The 18659-nt window shown below is 36.9% G+C and overlaps 2 protein-coding genes across 3 annotated transcripts in view; both read left to right on the forward strand.

The window, feature by feature from the left end:
* Window positions 1–6213, forward strand: part of abch1 (ATP-binding cassette, sub-family H, member 1) — a 39145-nt gene extending 32932 nt beyond the window's left edge. Inside the window, exon 20 of one of the 2 annotated variants that reach the window (XM_052146115.1) lies at window positions 3539–6211. In XM_052146115.1, coding sequence (XP_052002075.1) covers window positions 3539–3645 — 107 coding nt within the window. In that variant the 3' untranslated portion in view covers window positions 3646–6211. Of the gene's footprint in view, window positions 1–3538 lie in introns of both variants that reach the window. The other variant, XM_052146117.1, reaches the window with a different exon arrangement.
* An 8950-nt stretch (window positions 6214–15163) lies between these two features.
* The window catches only part of LOC127657216 (E3 ubiquitin-protein ligase pellino homolog 1-like), a 57914-nt gene continuing 54418 nt past the window's right edge, over window positions 15164–18659 (forward strand). The window contains 1 exon segment of the mRNA XM_052145915.1: window positions 15164–15507. The gene's annotated coding sequence lies outside the window, so the exon portion shown is untranslated.

Below are 18659 nucleotides of genomic sequence, written 5' to 3' on the forward strand. Positions count from 1 at the left end.
GGTCGGAGATGAATTATAAAATATAATCTGCGTAAAGCAGAAGTTTATGCGCCACACCTCCACCCCTGGAAAATCCTCCTCCTTTCTTATCGCGGCTGCTAATGTTTCCATGGCAAGACAGAACAATAATGGAAAAATGCGGTGTTCCCCTATCCAGAATAAAATAATCTGAAATGAATCCATTTGTCTGCGATGGACTGGCGACCTGTCCAGGGTGTCCCCTGCCTTTCGCCCAATGTTAGCTGGGATAGGCTCCAGCCCCCCGCGACCCTGTACACAGGATAAGCGGTTGACGATGGATGGATGGATGGATGGAATCCATTTGTTTGTACCGCCGCTACCGGGTGTCTACATTTCCAAAATCTTTAAAAGATAATCCCATTCTACCATATCAAATGCCTTTTTGGCGTCAATTGAGATGGCAGCGACCGGAGTCTGATCATTCGCCGCTGACTGCATAATATTGATGAAACGCCTAATGTTATTAGAAGAGCTATGGCCCCGAATAAACCCCAACTGATCTATATGTTTAATAGATGTCAACTTTACTTAATCGATTAGCCATAATTTTTGACAACATTTTAACGTCTGGCTGGATCAAGGAAATTGGACAGTAACTCTTCCACATGCTTGGATCTTTGTCCTTTTTTAAGAATCAGACTGATCCGGGCTTGCGTCATGGTTGGTGGAAGCTTTCTATTCTTTAATGATTCCGTATAAACATTTAACAAATGTGGAGCCAATTTTGTAGCATAAGATCTAAAAATCCTCCTCTAAGTGTATCTCAGAATTAAGAGAATTTTGTTTTTGCTCTGTCATCAGTTTAGAGAGGTCTAATGGTTCCACAAAGTTTCTAATATCCTCAAGACGTGGACATGGATCTATAGAGATCAAGATTGAATTCTTTAAAAGCATTATTAATATCAACGGCCATGGTAAAAAATTTCTCCAACAGCATATTTCAATGAGGGAATGGTAGACTCTCTCTGCTTTATATATCTAGCCAAAAGCTTCCCTGCTTTGTCCCCCGACTCAAAGTATGACTGTCTTAGCCAAATACCCCACTGAATAGCCAAAACGCCACCTTCTGCGACAAAATAGCATTACATCTGTATTTCAATTGGGTCAATTCTCTGAGGCCATCAGACGAGATGTATACTGCAAGTAATAACAAATTGCATTAAAAAAATTCAATAAGGACCCTTTGTTTCAAGTTGTTCTAAGTAATTATTCAAGTAAACTATCAATGATAAAGAAATTATACAGTAAGCAATACAACAAATCACTAGGCTGTGGTGGGTTGGTTAGGGGCCGTTCACACTGTTTTAAAATAGTTTTCCTGTGTAAACTTGCTAGATGGAAGTTTTTGACCATTGCTTTGCTGTTTTTTTACACGTCTCACACAGGAGCAACATGTTTCAAATGCAGTGTCAAGTTAATAAGAACTTCAAATGTTAAAAACGCATCTTGAGACTTCTGCGTTCTGTTCTATTCATTGAACTGCATCTAGCTTTTTTTTAGCATAAGAACACATTCAATCTGATCAGTGCCTTAGACTGCATTTACACAGCAATGTTTAATGCATACATCCAATATTTTGTCTCACATGTGAAGTTTTGTTTTGTCCTGCCTGTTTACATTCATTTAAGACAAATCAACTATGTTTATGTTAATACTCCAGAATACGGGCATTTTGAAGAAGTGCTTTAGACCGTTCAGGACATCTGACCCTCACAGGATTCTATGCTCTGAGCTCTTCTCTCTCAATTATTCACAGAAAAGGGAGGAGTGTCTGCCTCCATTCTTAAATTAAACACAGCTTCCTGCTGTTTACCTGACAGTGTTGCTGCAGGCAGGAACTGGTTGTTTAGACAGTTAGAGGAGAGAAATATGCAGTAAAGTTGGAGTTCAAGTTTGTCAATTAAGTTAAAGTGTAGAACTTATCGCTACTGTCTGAGAGATATGATTGGAGTATTGCTTTCATGTGACTGGTAAGACACAGAATGCACACAGACATGGATTTCCCCCTAATTACTCTACCTGGGCCCTTTATCTTTCATTATGACATCACAGTGGCATTGTTCTGGGTGGAGTCGGGATTACTGGTAATGTTTGTTTGATTTTCTGCTCACCTGAGGACATACTGTACAGAATAATTTAAAGACATACTTAATTCAAATGAAAATGAATCAATTGCTCACCTTCATGTTGCTCCATCTCTGTATGACTCCGTCTTCCATAGAACACAAAAGGAGATTTTAGGCAGAATGTTCAAGCTGCTTTTTTTCCACACAAAATAAGCTGTCCATTGATCCTGTTGAGCTCCTAAAAACACCATAAAAACATCTTAAAAGCAGTCCCTAATATATTCCAATTCTACTGAAAACCTCTAAACAATTAGTTGAAAACCTTCCCTTCTGCTGTAGCTCTGAAATCTCATGCTCACTTCCTTATATTCAAACTTAAATTCGGTTATGAGACATGTGTCAACCAATGGTGTTAAAATGTGGTCACATTTACAAGCATGCCTCGAAATTCCGCAGGAGAAATACAGTCACCTCAATGGACTTCCGATGGCGAAGAATTTACCCTCATGGATTTCGCATGGAGTTCAAGTTTGATTTGAAATTTGCCACGTTGAACAATAGGAAGTTGTTTGGTTTGGCAGTGACCTCTGTGTGGTCGGTGCTTCGTACATAGCTACACTTGATTTTCACAATGGACAAGAATATCATATTAGTGACATTTTCTTTTTAACTTCACTCTTACAGAGTATAAAGTGCAGCATTAAAAAATGGCTGCGTGGCAAGTAGTTCTTCGCCCACGGAATTTCCCCGTGTGAAAGTAAATGTGACTGTGCCTTTAGGCAACATTGAACGTACATCACTTGGAATGGTTGGTATAGTTTGATTAATGTTTTATACTATTGTCAACATTACCGTCAAAACTTAACCAAACACACCATATTTAAATACACAAACACAAAAGTGATGTGAAATGTGAAGGCCGACCGCCCCTTATAACTCTGGAATCCAGATTTATTAACCCTTCACATTCACAGCCTGTGTTAGTCTGGACAATTTTCACTGTTTCAGCTTTATGTAACATAATTTTTTCACCAAATCTTAATTTCCTAATGAGTATTGGGAAGCAACAGTGTGCCAACTTTTTTCAGTTTTCTATTGTTATTGTTCATTTCTATTGTCAGTCAAACAACTACACAGAAGGAATTAAGTACTAATACTGAAGTCTTAAAAGAGAAGTAGCACAGAAACCAAGCGTTTCAGAAAGAGGGCCAGAGACAGGGTGGAAATGGATACTACTAAATTATGACAGTTTTTTGTGCAAAACATTTTAGTATAATTATAAGTGAACGTCAAGGAAAATAATAAAATAAAATAAAAATGAATGCCATGAACCCTTTAAATAATAATTTCTACAGTGTCTTCTAGAATTTATATTACTTTAAATATCATTGGGATTTTGTTCATATCAGCTCTGATATCAATTGTAACTGATTCTCAAACGTCACATTTAGGTTGGGGTTTGTCCCGTATGATGGTTTGGCGAGGCTTTGCAGTCACTCTGGGCTGGAACACATTCTTCCTCATGCTCGCAACTGTCATTCTCAAGCTGAGAACATGAGAGGCTCTACCAAATAAAGGTGCTTCAGATTGGAGATAGTGGTGTCAGGCAAGGCCCAGGATTCATCTGACCAGGCTTCTCTTGCTCTCTTGCATAGAGGCCTGTGGGTTTTCTGCCCTGCCAAAATGGATGAAAAATGATTGACAAATGGATCTGCCAATCTGAGCCTCTTTCTCTTTAAGGACTGGCCAGTGACGTCCCCCCTCCTGAGGACCATCAGCATGAAATTCTGAACCAGCTAAAAGACTTCACTCTAACTATTCCAGCACTGCTTCTGTCAAACATCTGGAGCATTTTTTTTTAAGCTTACTGTTGGAACTTTCCATGCTCATTTATGGAACTCTTTTTCTGCTGGTTTATGTAATTCAGAATTAATTTAATGACTAGGTTTTTGTGTGCCTGAGGTTCGTTGTGTACTGTATGTTCTACATGTCTTGTTTGTGCCAGTAAACATTGGATAACGTACAACCTAATTACACCAACATTGTTCTGGAGAAACGTACAATGTTGCCCATCCCTGTACCCTCTCATCCTGAACAGAAAGGACATTGATGAGTGACTATTGACTATTCTCTGGTCAATATAGGGCACAATAGTGTTTTTCCATATTGCTGCTTATTCATTGTTTTTATGATAAATGTTTTAAGAAGTTAAAAGTTGGGGTGTTAATCATCTATCAAGTGCCATAACGAAAATGAAGGAAGAAAGGCCATGTTTACATTTGAGCACAAAACAGGTTTAAAGTTAAACCTGTGATTTTGCTGAACAGAAAACAGAAGATTAGTCTACTATCTACTATTTATTCATGTTCAACTATATTTGAAGGCCGCACAAATGCATCACAATGCAAAGACATGCTGAGTTATTTGGAATGGTAAGTATAGTTTTATGAATATTGTAGTGTGCAATACTTGATGAAGAGAATGCATATTATTGGTAAAATTATATTGTTTTTGGTAATATATCTTAGGTGTGTGTAACACTGTCCTTCTAAAACTTCAACCAATGTGTTGTGTTTAAATATTTAACTTTAGGCTATTTTATTTCACCATTTTCCTTTATTTGGCCAGGTCCACATTCTGGTTTGGTTTATTTGTGTCAACCCTACAAATCTAGGGCCCACTTAACTGAACTGAGATACTTGGCAAGCTACTTAAAGTATAGACTATGAAATTCTCTGAATTTTTTGTAAACTACCTGCAAATTTGTTTCTAATGTACGGTATGTAATATGTCTGTTATAATTGTTTAACAGTTATAGTAAAAAACTGTCTTTTTTTTTATAATGTTTATTTGTTTTTGTGTAAATAATGTTTACCTTTAGACACCTTTAAACTTAACTCTCTTCTGGAGCTGCACTGGGGAAGACCACCACAGCTGATGTTAATGATGTTGTCTGCTTATGTTATTAGTTGCAGAAGACTGAAACTAAAAACCACCACCCACTTGTTTCAGCTCTTGCAGTTCCCCACCCTCCTCCATCACCAAACTATTAGCACATTTCTGTTTCAAACCTCTGTGGTCTCTATACTTGTAATATTTCAAAACTGAGGGGAAGCGTTTAAAGTATCGGCTATTGACAAAAAAAAACAGAGGCACTCCAAAAAAATATCCCAAAGTAATCACTAAATTCAGAGTGCTCCTCCCTGAGATGCAGGTCAAAGGTTAACTATAGCTTCATAATGCTAGTGTGCCAATAAACAGAGAAGCCAATGACATCAGAGACTGGTATTAATCTTATCTGATGTTTACACACTGATGTCAAGTGCGGCTGTTTATCTGTTCAGACATGTGAGAGAAGATGAAAGTGAGGTCAAAGTTGGATGCATTATGTCAAAGAGACATTCCATATTGCTAAAGCAATGTCTCTTGTAGTTTTAAACATGTCACACTGCTTGTTGATTTCAGCTTCCAACCTTTATTAATTTTGTAGAATTGTCCTGTTCTACTGTCGTTCTTAGAGCTTGCAATTTTATAAAATGTGTCATGACCAACAGCAGAAGAGATCTGAAGAAAATTCTAGGAAAATGCTAATATCTTTTGCTGTTTTCCTCAGTTCTAAGAACTGCTGGAAAAATAACCGTCCTCCCGTAGACTGACATAATTTATTATGGGAAATCGAACACCACACCCAAGTTACATGATCAGGATACATATTTACTCATGACATACTGTAAATCCATTTCTGAAAGTCAGCCCATAAGAAATTGATTCTTCTGGATTTTACTTACTAAGTGCACTGAACCAAAAATTCAAACTAAAGAAATGGTTTGTGAAAACATACTCTCAATTAGCAGTTTCTTAGGAACACCTGCACAACTACTTATTCATGAGATTATCTAATCAGCCAATTGTGTGGCAGCTGTACATTGCATAAAATCATTCAGATACAGGTCAGAAGCTTCAGTTTATGTTCACATCAACCATCAGAATGGGGAAAAAATGTGATCTCAGTTGTTTCGACTGTGGCATGATAGTTGCTGCCAGATGGGCTGGTTTGAGTATTTCTGTAACTGATGATCTCATGGGATTTTCACAAAAGCGAATGTGCAAAAACAGCAGAAGACCACATTGGGCATTGTATTAGGACCATAGTGTTCCTAATAAAGTGCACAGTGAGTATATGTTTCATTATCTTCCACTAAAAGTTGTATTATAGTTGAAGTGTTTAATTTCTGCGCCACTAGCATCGCCAAATGGAATAGCAAAAATAATAATAATTGTTTCCTGGACACTCCCCCATCTACCATTGGTCAGAAAACAGATAGTCCCACCCTAAATTCAGGCCATAGGTTGAGCCAATGTGGTTGTGTTGGGCTGGTTAGGAGGCTCAAACAAACATATTTCTTTGATTCTGCATAATAAGATTGGAGCAATTAAATAAAGGCACTTGAGCTTTAAGAACAATACCCATGACAAGTTACATTACAATAAAGATGTTGAAACTGTTTGGAGTTAGTGTTAACTGACTAAATAACATTTCCAGATTGACAATTGACCCGGTGTAATCAAAGGCTATAAATAGATTCTTTATCTGTATCTCAGTGATGTGCAGCGATGCAGAAAATAAGAATGTATGAGAGATTTTCGCTGTCATTTTGAAATATATACAATGTGATCTTGAATATTCATATGTTTTGACTCATGTATAAGGTTGCAGAATCGTCCACTATAATTCTTTAGGTTTGTTTCTTCATCTTATAAACATTCTGTAACTATATTTTATTACATGGCTACACTCACCATGACAGTCTGACAACAATTTGTGAGCCAGCTCTCAAACACGGGGCAGCTGGAATATGAAATATTTGGTTAAGCTTTAGGATTGTGATTACATCACATGCTCCTGTCACACTGTTGTACATATCTCTCTGGCCACAGTTCAGCCATGTTATGCTTCATCATCTTGCTTCATCAAATTGCTTTTGATACATTTAGAATAAGAGCAACAACAATAAAAATAGGTTCTCAAACAATTTCTCGGTTAAAGGGATAGTTCACCCTAAAATGTAAATTCTCTCACCATTTACTCAACCTTATGCCACCCCAGATGTGTGACTTTCTTTCTTCTGCAGAACACAAATTAAGATTTTTAGAAGAATATTTCAGCTTTGTAGGTCCATACAATGAAAGTGAATATGTGCCAAAATTTTGAAGCTCCAAAAATCACATAAAGGCAACATAAAAGTAAATTTTTGCTAGAAATGCTTCTCCCTCCCAGTAGGGGGCATATGAATGAAGAATGTGAATCACCAAAAACACAAGAAGAAGAAAGTTAAAGTGGAGATTGACTAAGCAGGGAGGAGAATTTATATATAAATATCACTATTACGTACATACCTGGGGTCTCTAATAACCCTATAAACTTTTGATACTAAAACTATTATGATTTTTTTGCAATTTTGGCTTTGTTTGTGTCAAGTCAAGTCAATTTTATTTGTATAGCGCCTTTCACAACACACATCGTTTCAAAGCAGCTATACAGAAGATCAGGCATTAACAGACGATAAAACTGTAATGTCTATAATGTCGATGAATCAACGTTGTGTAATTAGATAAAATACGATTGTTAATCATGTTTAGTAAGTGTTAAAGTTCAGTGTTTAAACATCGATTTTGTTTGAACTGTAAGATTAATGACCAATGTCTTTGAAGTCCATCCTGGATTAACTGCAGAAGTTCACATAGATGCAATTGTCCTTGTTAATTGGCTGATGAAGGCTTTTGTTGGCAATTGCTAGTTTATGTATTCCATTTCAAGATCATAGTCCATCAATAGATAGAGGTGATGCAGGCAGAGATCAGGGATGTGAAATGCAGTTCAACCTGGCCGGTAATTTCGGTGAGGTTCGGTGTGGTCCATCCTAAATCCAAGGTTCAGACAATGGCATATGAAGTATCCTATGTCTTATGGTTGGAGTTGACATCAGTTCATCCTCTGAAGTCCATCATAATAGACTGAAGTGATGTATGGCAGGCACCGGCTGCATTTAGTCATCATCACACAGAGACACGTAACAGTGGAGTCCAACATGAAGCAGGAATGGTGCTTGATCCAGCCGGTTCTGGTGACCTCAGGATAGGAGTCCCGAGGTTGAGACAGGGAAACAAATAAAATAATATTAGCATAGATGCCATTCAATTTATTGCAGAGTTATAAATCATATAAATGGTTTATGGTTCCGGCAGACCCAACTAAAGCAGACTAATTGTGGGTTGGAGGATAAATTAGGTGTATGCCTGGCTAAATAGATGACTCTTTAGTCTAGACTTAAACTGAGGCAGTGTGCCTGCATCTCGAACAGTGTTAGGGAGACTATTCCAAAGTTTAGGAGCCAAATATGAAAAGGATCAACCTCCTTTTGTGGATTTTGATATTCTAGGAACTATTAGCAGGCCAGAATTTTGCGATCGTAATGAACGTGATGGAATATAGCGTGATAGAAGGTCACTTAAGTACTGTGGAGCTAAACCATTCAAAGCTTTGTACGAAGTTAACAGAATTTTTAAATGAATACAGAATTTAACAGGTAGCCAATGTAACAATGATAAAATGGAGCTAATGTGATCATATTTCTTGGATCTCGTTAGCACTCTGGCTGCTGCATTTTGAACCAATTGAAGTTTATTTATTGAACTTGCTGGACATCCTCCCAGTAATGCAGTACAATAATCTAGTCTTGAGGTCATGAATGCATTAATTCGTTTTTTGGCATCAGCAAAAGAGAGCATGTGCCTTAATTTAGCAATATTTCTTAGGTGGAAGAATGCTGTTCTGCAAACATTGGTAATTTGATTTTCAAAGGACAGATTGGTATCAAATATAACACCTAAGTTCTTCACTGTTTAAGATGATTGTCCGTAAACGATCTCTCTCTCCTGCACCATCCTCCGCAGTCAGCCTTTATCCCTCCCAGAGGCTTGATTAGCCTGATAAGGGACTGGGTGTGTAGAATCACGACCCGGCCCTGCCCTCCGCCCTGCCACAATGATGTAACAGTACATCCAACGAGTGTGAAATGATATTGTAGTGGCTTATTTTTAGAGTTTTTTGGTCCAATAATTAGTACATCTGTTTTGTCAGAATTGAGTAGAAGGAAATTTCTGGCCATCCAATCTTTTATTTCATTGATACACTCTGCTAATTTCAAGAATTGTGAAATCTCATCAGGTTTTGAAGAAATATAAAGTTGTGTATCGTCGGCATAGCAGTGGAAACTTATTCCACGATTCCTGATAATATCTCCCAGGGGAAGATAAGCAGATACATGGAGAAAAGCAGAGGCCCTAAAACTGATCCCTGTGGCACTCCATATTTGACTTTTGTTTGGTTTGACAAAAATCCTCATTTACATAGACAAAGTGGTAGCGGTCTGCTAAATATGACCTAAACCATGCTAATGCAACTCCACAAATGCCAACATAATTATCTAGCCTATTCAAGAGAATGTTGCGATCTATCGTGTCGAATGCAGCACTAAGATCTAAAAGCATTAGAAGAGAAATGCAGCCGTGATCAGATGATAAGAGCAAGTCATTTGTAACTCTGATAAGTGCAGTCTCTGTACTGTGATGAGGCAAAATCCTGACTAAAATTCTTCGTATATACTATTTCTCTGTAGAAATTAACATATTTGGGAGGATACTACCTTTTCTAGTATTTTTTACATAAACAGGAGATTTGAAATTGGTCTATAATTAGCCAGTTCTCCAGGATCAAGTTGTGGCTTCTTAATAAGCAGTTTGATATCTGCCATTTTAAAGTTTCTTGGGAAATGTCCTAAGAATAGCGAGGAGTTAATAATATTAAGAAGAGGTTCTGAAATTACAGGAGATACCTCTTTTAAGAGCTTAGTTGATATAGGATCTAATAAACATGTTGTGGCTTTTGATGTTTCGATAAGTTTTGTTAGCTCTTCATGACCTATGACAGAGAAGGATTGAAGTTGCACGTGAGGAAAATTGTTAGACACTAATTTTGTATTTTTCCACATGCGCTCCATTTTCTGAGCTGCTCTCTTGAGAGTATGAGTGTGATCATTGAACCATGGTCCAGGGATCAAAGTGGGGCGACAATATCAAGAGTGCTAGAGAAGTTTGCATTTATATGTTTTGTTATTTCATCAAGTTCTTCTGGGTTCTTCTGGGGTTTATTGAGTGTATGAGATAGATCTGGAAGATTATTAGTGAAGCTATCTTTAGTAGTCGAAAGAATAGTTCTGCCTGAACAATAGCGTGATGTAGATTGAGTAACATTAGCTGATCGCATGTTAATGATCCGAGATGTCATCGATCTGCTGCAGAATTTCTATATTATCAACATCAACTCCATATGACAGAATTAAATCTAGCGTATGATTATGGCGATGAGTTGGTCCTGTCGCATTTTGTCTGACTCCAAGAGAGTTGAAAATATCAATAAATGCTAATCCCAATGTGTAATTTTCCTTATCTATGTGAATGTTGAAGTCACCAACAATTAAAGCTCTATCTACAGTAACTACAAGATCTGATAAAAAAAATTCACGAAGGAAATCAGAATAATGCCCGGGTGATCTATACATTGTAGCAAGGACAAAAGACGACAGAGATTTTTTATTTATATCTGATTGTGTCACATTAAGCATCATTAGTTCAAAAGACTTATATCCTGTCCTCTGAGTAACACCAAAAACTTCACTGAAAATTGTAGCAACACCTCCTCCTCAACCCTTAAGACGAGGCTCATGTTTATAACAATAACCTGGGGGAGTAGATTCATTTAAACTAATATATTCTTCCGGTTTAAGCCAGGTTTCAGTCAAACAGAGCGCATCCAATCTATAATCTTTCATTAACAATCTGTACTTTGGTAGAAAGAGATCTAATGTTTAGTAGCCCTATTTTTATATGATGTGTATTTTTACATTTACATTTACATTTATTCATTTGGCAGACGCTTTTATCCAAAGCGACTTACAAAAGAGGAAAACATAAGCGAATCATCTTAGGGAGACAGTGGTACGAAAAGTGCCATACTACAAAGTTTCACTATCAACAGAATAGTATACAAAACAGATTTAAGTGCAACAAAAATTGTAAATATATATATATTTTATTTTATTTTTATTTATTTTTTTAGTGACCGGTTAAGTGCTTTTGGAAAAGATGTGTTTTTAGCCGTTTTTTGAAGATAGAGAGTGAGTTAGCTTCACGGATTGAGTTGGGAAGGTCATTCCACCAAGGTGGTATGATGAAACTGAAAGTCCGGGAAAGTGTTTTGGTGCCTTTTTGTTTTGGTATGACAAGGCGACATTCCTTAGCCGACCGCAGGCTTCTGGTGGGAACGTAGCTCTGCATAAATGTTTCTAGGTATGCTGGAGCAGGGCCTTGAATTTAGTACGTGCATGAACCGGCAGCCAGTGGAGAGAGACAAAGAGTGGTGTAACGTGCTCTCTTAGGTTCATTAAAGACCAGACATGCTGCTGCATTCTGGATCATTTGGAGAGGTCTAATAGCACATGCAGGAAGGCCTGCAATGAGAGCGTTTAAGTAGTCCAGTCTAGTTATGACAAGTGACTGAACGAGCAGTTGTGTGGCATGTACAGAGAGGAAGGGTCTTATCTTCCTGATATTGTAGAGTGTAAATCTACATGATATTGCAGTCTTTGAGATGTGGTCTGTGAAATTTAGCTCATCATCAATGGTTACCCCTTGATTTCTGACCGTTTTGGAAGGCGAAACTGTAGTTGGACCCAGCTGCACGGTGATGTTGTGTTCAACAGCAGGGTTGGCAGGAAAGACAATGAGTTCGGTCTTGGCTGGGTTGAGTTGCCGGTGGTGTTCCTTCATCCAGGCTGAGATGTCTGCCAGACAGGCAGCAATTTGAGCGGTCACTGTGGTGTCGTTGGGCTGGAAAGACAAGTAGAGTTGCATGTCATCAGCGTAGCAGTGGTAAGAGAAACCATGTGACTGGATGATGGGTCCCAGTGATGTTATTTATATGGAGAAAAGAAGTGGCCCAAGCACTGATCCCTGAGGTACCCCAGTAAGTAACTGATGTGGCTTGGATACCTCCCCTCTCCAGGCTACCTCAAAGGACCTTTCTGAGAGATAGGAGTTGAACCAGCCAAGCACAGTTCCAGTGATGCCCAGTTTAGAGAGGGTGGAAAGTAAGATCTGATGGTTGACTGTGTCAAAGGCAGCAGAAAGGTCTAGCAGAATCAGAACGGATGATCTGGATTCAGCATTCGCCTGTCTCAGCGACTCCGTGACGGACAGCAGGGCAGTCTCAGTGGAGTGTCCACTTTTGAAGCCTGACAGATTGTCATCCAGCAGCTTGTTCTGTGAGCAATAGGCAGAGATCTGATTGAAAACTGCCCTTTCAAGAGTTTTTGCCACTTTTTTTTATTTTCAATTTGTTTGTTTTGTTCAAGTAATTTTTTTCTAAATGATTTAGTGAGGGTGTTGTGTTTGGTAGTTCGGGGAACAGACACAGTCTCTATGAGATATCTAGGTGATATAGTCTCTATGTGTTGTAGTTTATGTGACCTGTGTGACGTCTCAAGGCAGCTAGCAGACATTCGGATTAACCAGTTTGTCTGCTTCCTGACCTGGGCCCCAGTTAATCATTATTAAGACTATGAGCCAAATTACTAGAGAGGAGAGCGGCACCTTCCCTGGAGGGATGAAGTCCGTCTCTCTTTAGCAGGTCAGGTCTACTCCAAAAACTCTTCCAACTGTCTATAAATCCTATTTTATTCTTCAGACACCACTCAGACATGTGTGTGTGTGTGTGTGTGATACACTATTTATAAGAGATAGATTGAGAGTACTAAATAGGTGTGGACACAGCTCCAAGAAAATAGATGAGGTTCGGGGGTGAAATGAGGTCTCGGGTCTCTAAAGAACTGCGGTATGCATTTAGGGGTTAAACATGCAAATGCTTCTAGCAATAACACTAAATGATCCTGAGAAATTTACAGTAAAGCCATTAAACATATTCAGATTATAACATTTAACACATTAAAATATTAAAACAAAATTAAAACCAAAATAATCTATACTGAAAAACTAATCTGAAACTAAGCTAAACTGAAAGGAGACATTTAAAATAAAACGTAAAAGCTAAATTTTAAATTCAAAACTATAAAATCCCTTTGCCATGTGTAGTCATGTGAGGAAACAAAAACTTTCTCTTATCACATTTAGAGACAACAAATAGGTCAGTAAAACGTACAAAAAGCTGTGAAACTTGTTGATAAATAGCAAAGGTCAGAACTGTACTATGGAAAACAACACCTTCAAGGGCCTTAAATTAACCCAAGTGTGTAATCTTTCAATATGTCATGTGTGTGAGTGTCAGAGAGAAAAAGTGAATGTTGGTGTGTCTACCCACAGAGGTGAGAACTGTATACATTTAAGGATGAGGTTTCAGTGTTGTTGCCATGGCTACATTAATAGAGACAACAGATTTAAGCAGAGATTAATTTCAGACACTGCAGCTGATGTGATTAAATGTGTGTGTGTGTGTGTGTGTGTGTGTGTGTGTGTGTGAGCATGTATTTATCACTTTGTGGGGACCACATGTCCCCATAAGGATAGTAAAACCCGAAATTTTTGACCTTGTGGGGACATTTTGTCGGTCCCCATGAGGAAAACAGCTTATAAATCATACTAAATTATGTTAGGGGATAGAATATAAAGTTTGTACAGTATAAAAACCATTATGTCTATGGAAAGTCCCCATAAAACATGGAAACACAACATATGTGTGTGTGTGTGTGTGTGTGTGTGTGTGTGTGTGTGTGTGTGTGTGTGTGTGTGTGTGTGTGTGTGTATACTGACTGGCCATTAAAGGTCAATCTCCAAAAGTTTTTGCAAAAGTGTGTACATGGCTTATATTGTTGCTGGATCTCAGTATATTTTAAGTGTTTCATCATTTGACCTGTATCAACATTACACTGTTTACACAACACCGCTGTGAGTTCTTCGCAGATATGTGCAGGTTAGAGGTGGATATTAGGATAGTACCAGATCATGTCTAAGCAAATCAAGCTGTAAACTATATTGCACTGTCCCAAACACACACATTAAAACGTATCTTGTGTTGTGTTATTTTGTGTTAAATTCTCTCTCCACTAAACTCATTACATAGACCAGGACAGGACTAGTCATAATGTGCTTGGTTTTAAAGGGCAAGGAAAGTCCCATATCAGAAAGTGTGGGTGGCAGAGAGATATGATTTGATTTGTAGAGATGTATGCGCTGAGGTTTTTGTGGGCCAGTTAATATGATGTCTTCCTCCTTGACAGCAGACACATGTGCAGCAACACAAATACACTTTTTGATGCTAGGAAAAAGCAAAAGAAAAAAATGCATATTCAGGAAACATGAACCATTATGAAATATATAGACATATTTTCTTATTCGTGTGCATTTAGAATGAACACTTAATTATTTAGTCTTATTGCAAAACCAAATGACTCCTTTTTTTCCTGTGGAAAACAAAATGAATTGTTTGGCTTAATAAAATATTAGTTAACCCAAAAATTTAAATTATTTCATAATTTACTTACCCTCATGGGATCATGATTTCAAGCTTGATTAAACTTCCTTCGTCATACACTTCCTGTGATAGTGTCTAGAGACTGTAATGACAATGCACAATAAAAAAAGGAGTTATATTGTATGGACTACTTTTTTGCTGAATTAATCAAAATTTTTAGAGCTTCTATAGCCTGATCACCATTCACTTGCACTGTACGTATGGACCTACAGAGCTGAAATATTCTAAAAATCTTTGATTGTGTTCAGCAGAAGAAAGAAAGTCATACACACATGGGATGGCATTAGGGTAAGTAAATGATGAGAGAATTTTCTTTTTTGGGCGAACTATCCCTTTAAGCTTTTTGTTTTCGACAACTACATTACCCAGAATCCCCATTACCCAATCAGTGACGCCGCTCATCCAGTCTCGAGCCACTACAACACACAAAACACACCTCCGTCTGTTTACAGTGTCAGTGAACAAGCCGGCGGACAACGCTGTTTTACAGCCATTGCTTTTTAATTAAATCCTTTGGTCTTCCTCCGAACCGGAGACTCTCTTGACCACATTCACGTATAATAACACAGAGAGCGTTTTTGTATTACATTTTAATGGAACTCTCTACACCTGTCTTTGTTAGCAAGTTAGCCTCGCGAAACTCTTCTGTCCTTCGCGAGCTCCACTATTATTTATTATTTTAGTATTTTATATCGTGGTTTATTTTTTTATTTTATTTGGTTTAGTTGTCTCATTCAGACAGCCGTTATAAATAAACCCGTGCTAACGGAGCGTCTCTTTGTTCGTGGCTCGGAAAAGACCCACATCGGCACCGCCGTGAGTACCTCAAATTCACCACAAAAATAAACAAACACACTAGGGTTTTATTAAATTACAGTTATGTTTCCTTGTGATTTTGACACGTATACAGCAATGTTGTATTTTATTTGTCACAGAGGTCTCCGGGTTATTATGCTCTTAAACAATAATATTGTGTTTTCAGTCCTTCAGTCAGTATGTCAGTAGCCAGATGATTAATTTTTTTTATGTATTTTCTTCTTTCAATTCTATGTGTAAGATTTGCTTGTGGTGTTTTCCTTTTTTAAAAAAAAACAAAAAAACAACAACATTTAAAATAAAACTAGGTCTGTCACGATTATGAAATTTGGCTGACGATTAATTGTAATTGCATTATGACGATAAATGGACTCTTTTAGGGCTTTCACGATTCATTATCATATACATTGTCATAATTCTTAAAGTGCATGTGTGCTTCATACAGCTTAAGAAGTCATTTATACACATTTAACTTCAAATATATAAACCAAATAATAAAATAGGGATATATGATCTCAAAATCAAAATATTCCTAAATACTTAAAATATGTCTCTCTTTTTGGTCAACTTTAGTTTTGGTTAATTTTACATTTAAACTGTTGTTTTTTTTTAAAAAACTCATTAATAATATATATATAAAAAACAATACAATATATTTATATTTTTATATTTATATAATATTATATTATATTAAACCATAGTAAAATACTTCTGTCCTATTTTCTTCACATTCATATGTCATTTAATGCTCTTTGATTAAACCAACCATCCCTTATTTCTCATGAAGTAAAACATTTCATAATTTTATCACTGAACTGAAATAGAATAAGTGTGTCTGTGACACTCTGTCATTACCAATGCTTGAATGAACCCACTTTTTGCCACATTTGCCATTACTCGGTTATTAAAATAAAGTGAAACCGGAGCGCTTTGCATTCACTAACAAAGTTTATCTATGTTCGTATATATTTACGTGGGAGTTTGGATCCAGCCTCTGCTGACGGCTCCACATCAGAGCGCTTCACACGTTCTTCCGCACAGGATCTGCTCTGGTTGACATCTGCGGTGCGGCTCAGTGACGCTCGAAGTTCAAATGAATGACACAAATGCGCCATTCGTGGAATTTATATATTCGCTAAAAGAATCCTTTATTTGGTCATTCAACTGTGATTGAAATTTGAAGTGCACAATAATCGCGGTTATCTCAAGTAACCGCGGTTAAATCAAATAACCGCGATCAGATGATTATCTAAAAATCGCAAAAGGCCTAGATGGATATTTTTTAAGGCTGACTGTGCAACTGAATCAGAGTCATTTAATTACTCTTCGTTGTTCTATAATGCTCTTAAAAGCAATTTTATGACAGTTATATAATACATTTACGACCCAGGTTAATATAGATACTAACGTTACTGTGAGGCATCTGCATGAGACAATAACCAATAATCACAATGATTATAGTGAGCAATATGATATTAATAACTACCCATAACTCTCCATGTAAAGTCCAGAGATTAAGGAAACGTTACATTTTGATGAATGTTTATCTTGACAATACAGAGGCTTAATTCCAAACGTGTTTAGACTGCCTTGAGACAATGGAGATTTATACTAATTGAGAACATGGCCACTGAAAGCTGTGCACTCCATATACTTTATGGCCAAAAGTTGCATTGGCTTTTGTGGGCTTGTTACAGACATTTCATTGTTCTTTGCTGATGCACTTAAATGCTCAGAGTCATTTGCATATGCAGACCCAGCATCTGGTCTGACCCAAATGTGGCCTTTGTCATGTCCCATGCTGACGTCAGGATGTCAATCCTACTACATCTGAATTATTTATTTAGACAATTAATAGATTAACATACATTATTACACCATTTACTGTTACTTTATTGTTTCTATTATTACATTAATTGTAATACTGTTGAAATGGAGACCTTCAAGTTGTCTAATAAAGTGTGTTAATGTTTGGAAGTCATTAGTTGGTAGTATTTTGTTATCTAAAGTAATCTTCCAGGATTTTTGTGAATCTTGTTTTTAATGTTGTACGGATCAGGAAATTTGATGCCGATACCGATCTCCGAATTTTTTAACACTACCCATGGCCACACGTTTGGAAGTTATATGCTGCATTTATATGTTTATGCCCCACACAGTAAAATGATGGTAACACTTTACAAAAAGTTTACATTTGTTAACATTATTTAACAACATTGCTGTAATTAACATTAACTAATGAACTTAATTTTAGTTACAACATTAAGATTTTTAAAATCAAAAGTTGTATTAATTAACATTAGTTAATGCACTATGAACTAACATGAACTAATAATGAACAATTGTAAACTAAAATTATAATTAATAAATGCTGAGAAGATATGTTCATTGTTTGTTCATGATACCTAATGCATTAACTAATGTTAACAAATGGAACCTTTTTATATAGTTACCAAAATTACATTAAAATTATATTAATTGTGAATTGACCATATTTATTTGTTATGAATAGTTCTGTCGTCAATATCAAAATGTCAGTGTGACGTACGTTCAAAAATAGGACAAATATATATCCATTACAATCTCCAGTGAGAAATTATTAATATCTATGGTTTGTTTACTGTCTTTGGTATTTTTCTGCAACACAAATCACTAATTATTAAGCAAATGCATGAAGACACGGTGCCATTATGGTTAAAATGTAATTACTGTGATTAGTGGTAATGTGACCAACATTAATCTAATTTAAATTGGGATCCTCACAGAATAGCGCTGAGATGAGTGACTGATGAGTTATTGAGAGCACATGGAGAACACACATGTTTGATTGACACTGAGAGTGAGCATATTGAAGGGAGTGAAGCTGCAAGTGCTCATGATCGCTCAAACAGTCTCTGTCGTTCAACACAACGTCTGATTGTCATGACTCACGTTACATCACGTACAGTCACATTTGTATATGCATGTTTATTTGTTGTTTAATTTGTTTTTATACCCGTTTGTAGTCTCTTTATCCTCTCTGTGCTCACAGTGCTGTCAGAATTACTATCATAATTTCTCTAGAAAATGGGCAATTTAATATTCATACACATGTAATTCTTACACATTTTTTAAAACAAACCTGCATATTCATCTGAATAACAGCATGTCTG

Source organism: Xyrauchen texanus, chromosome 16, assembly GCF_025860055.1.
Source record: "Xyrauchen texanus isolate HMW12.3.18 chromosome 16, RBS_HiC_50CHRs, whole genome shotgun sequence".
Taxonomy (NCBI): domain Eukaryota; kingdom Metazoa; phylum Chordata; class Actinopteri; order Cypriniformes; family Catostomidae; genus Xyrauchen; species Xyrauchen texanus.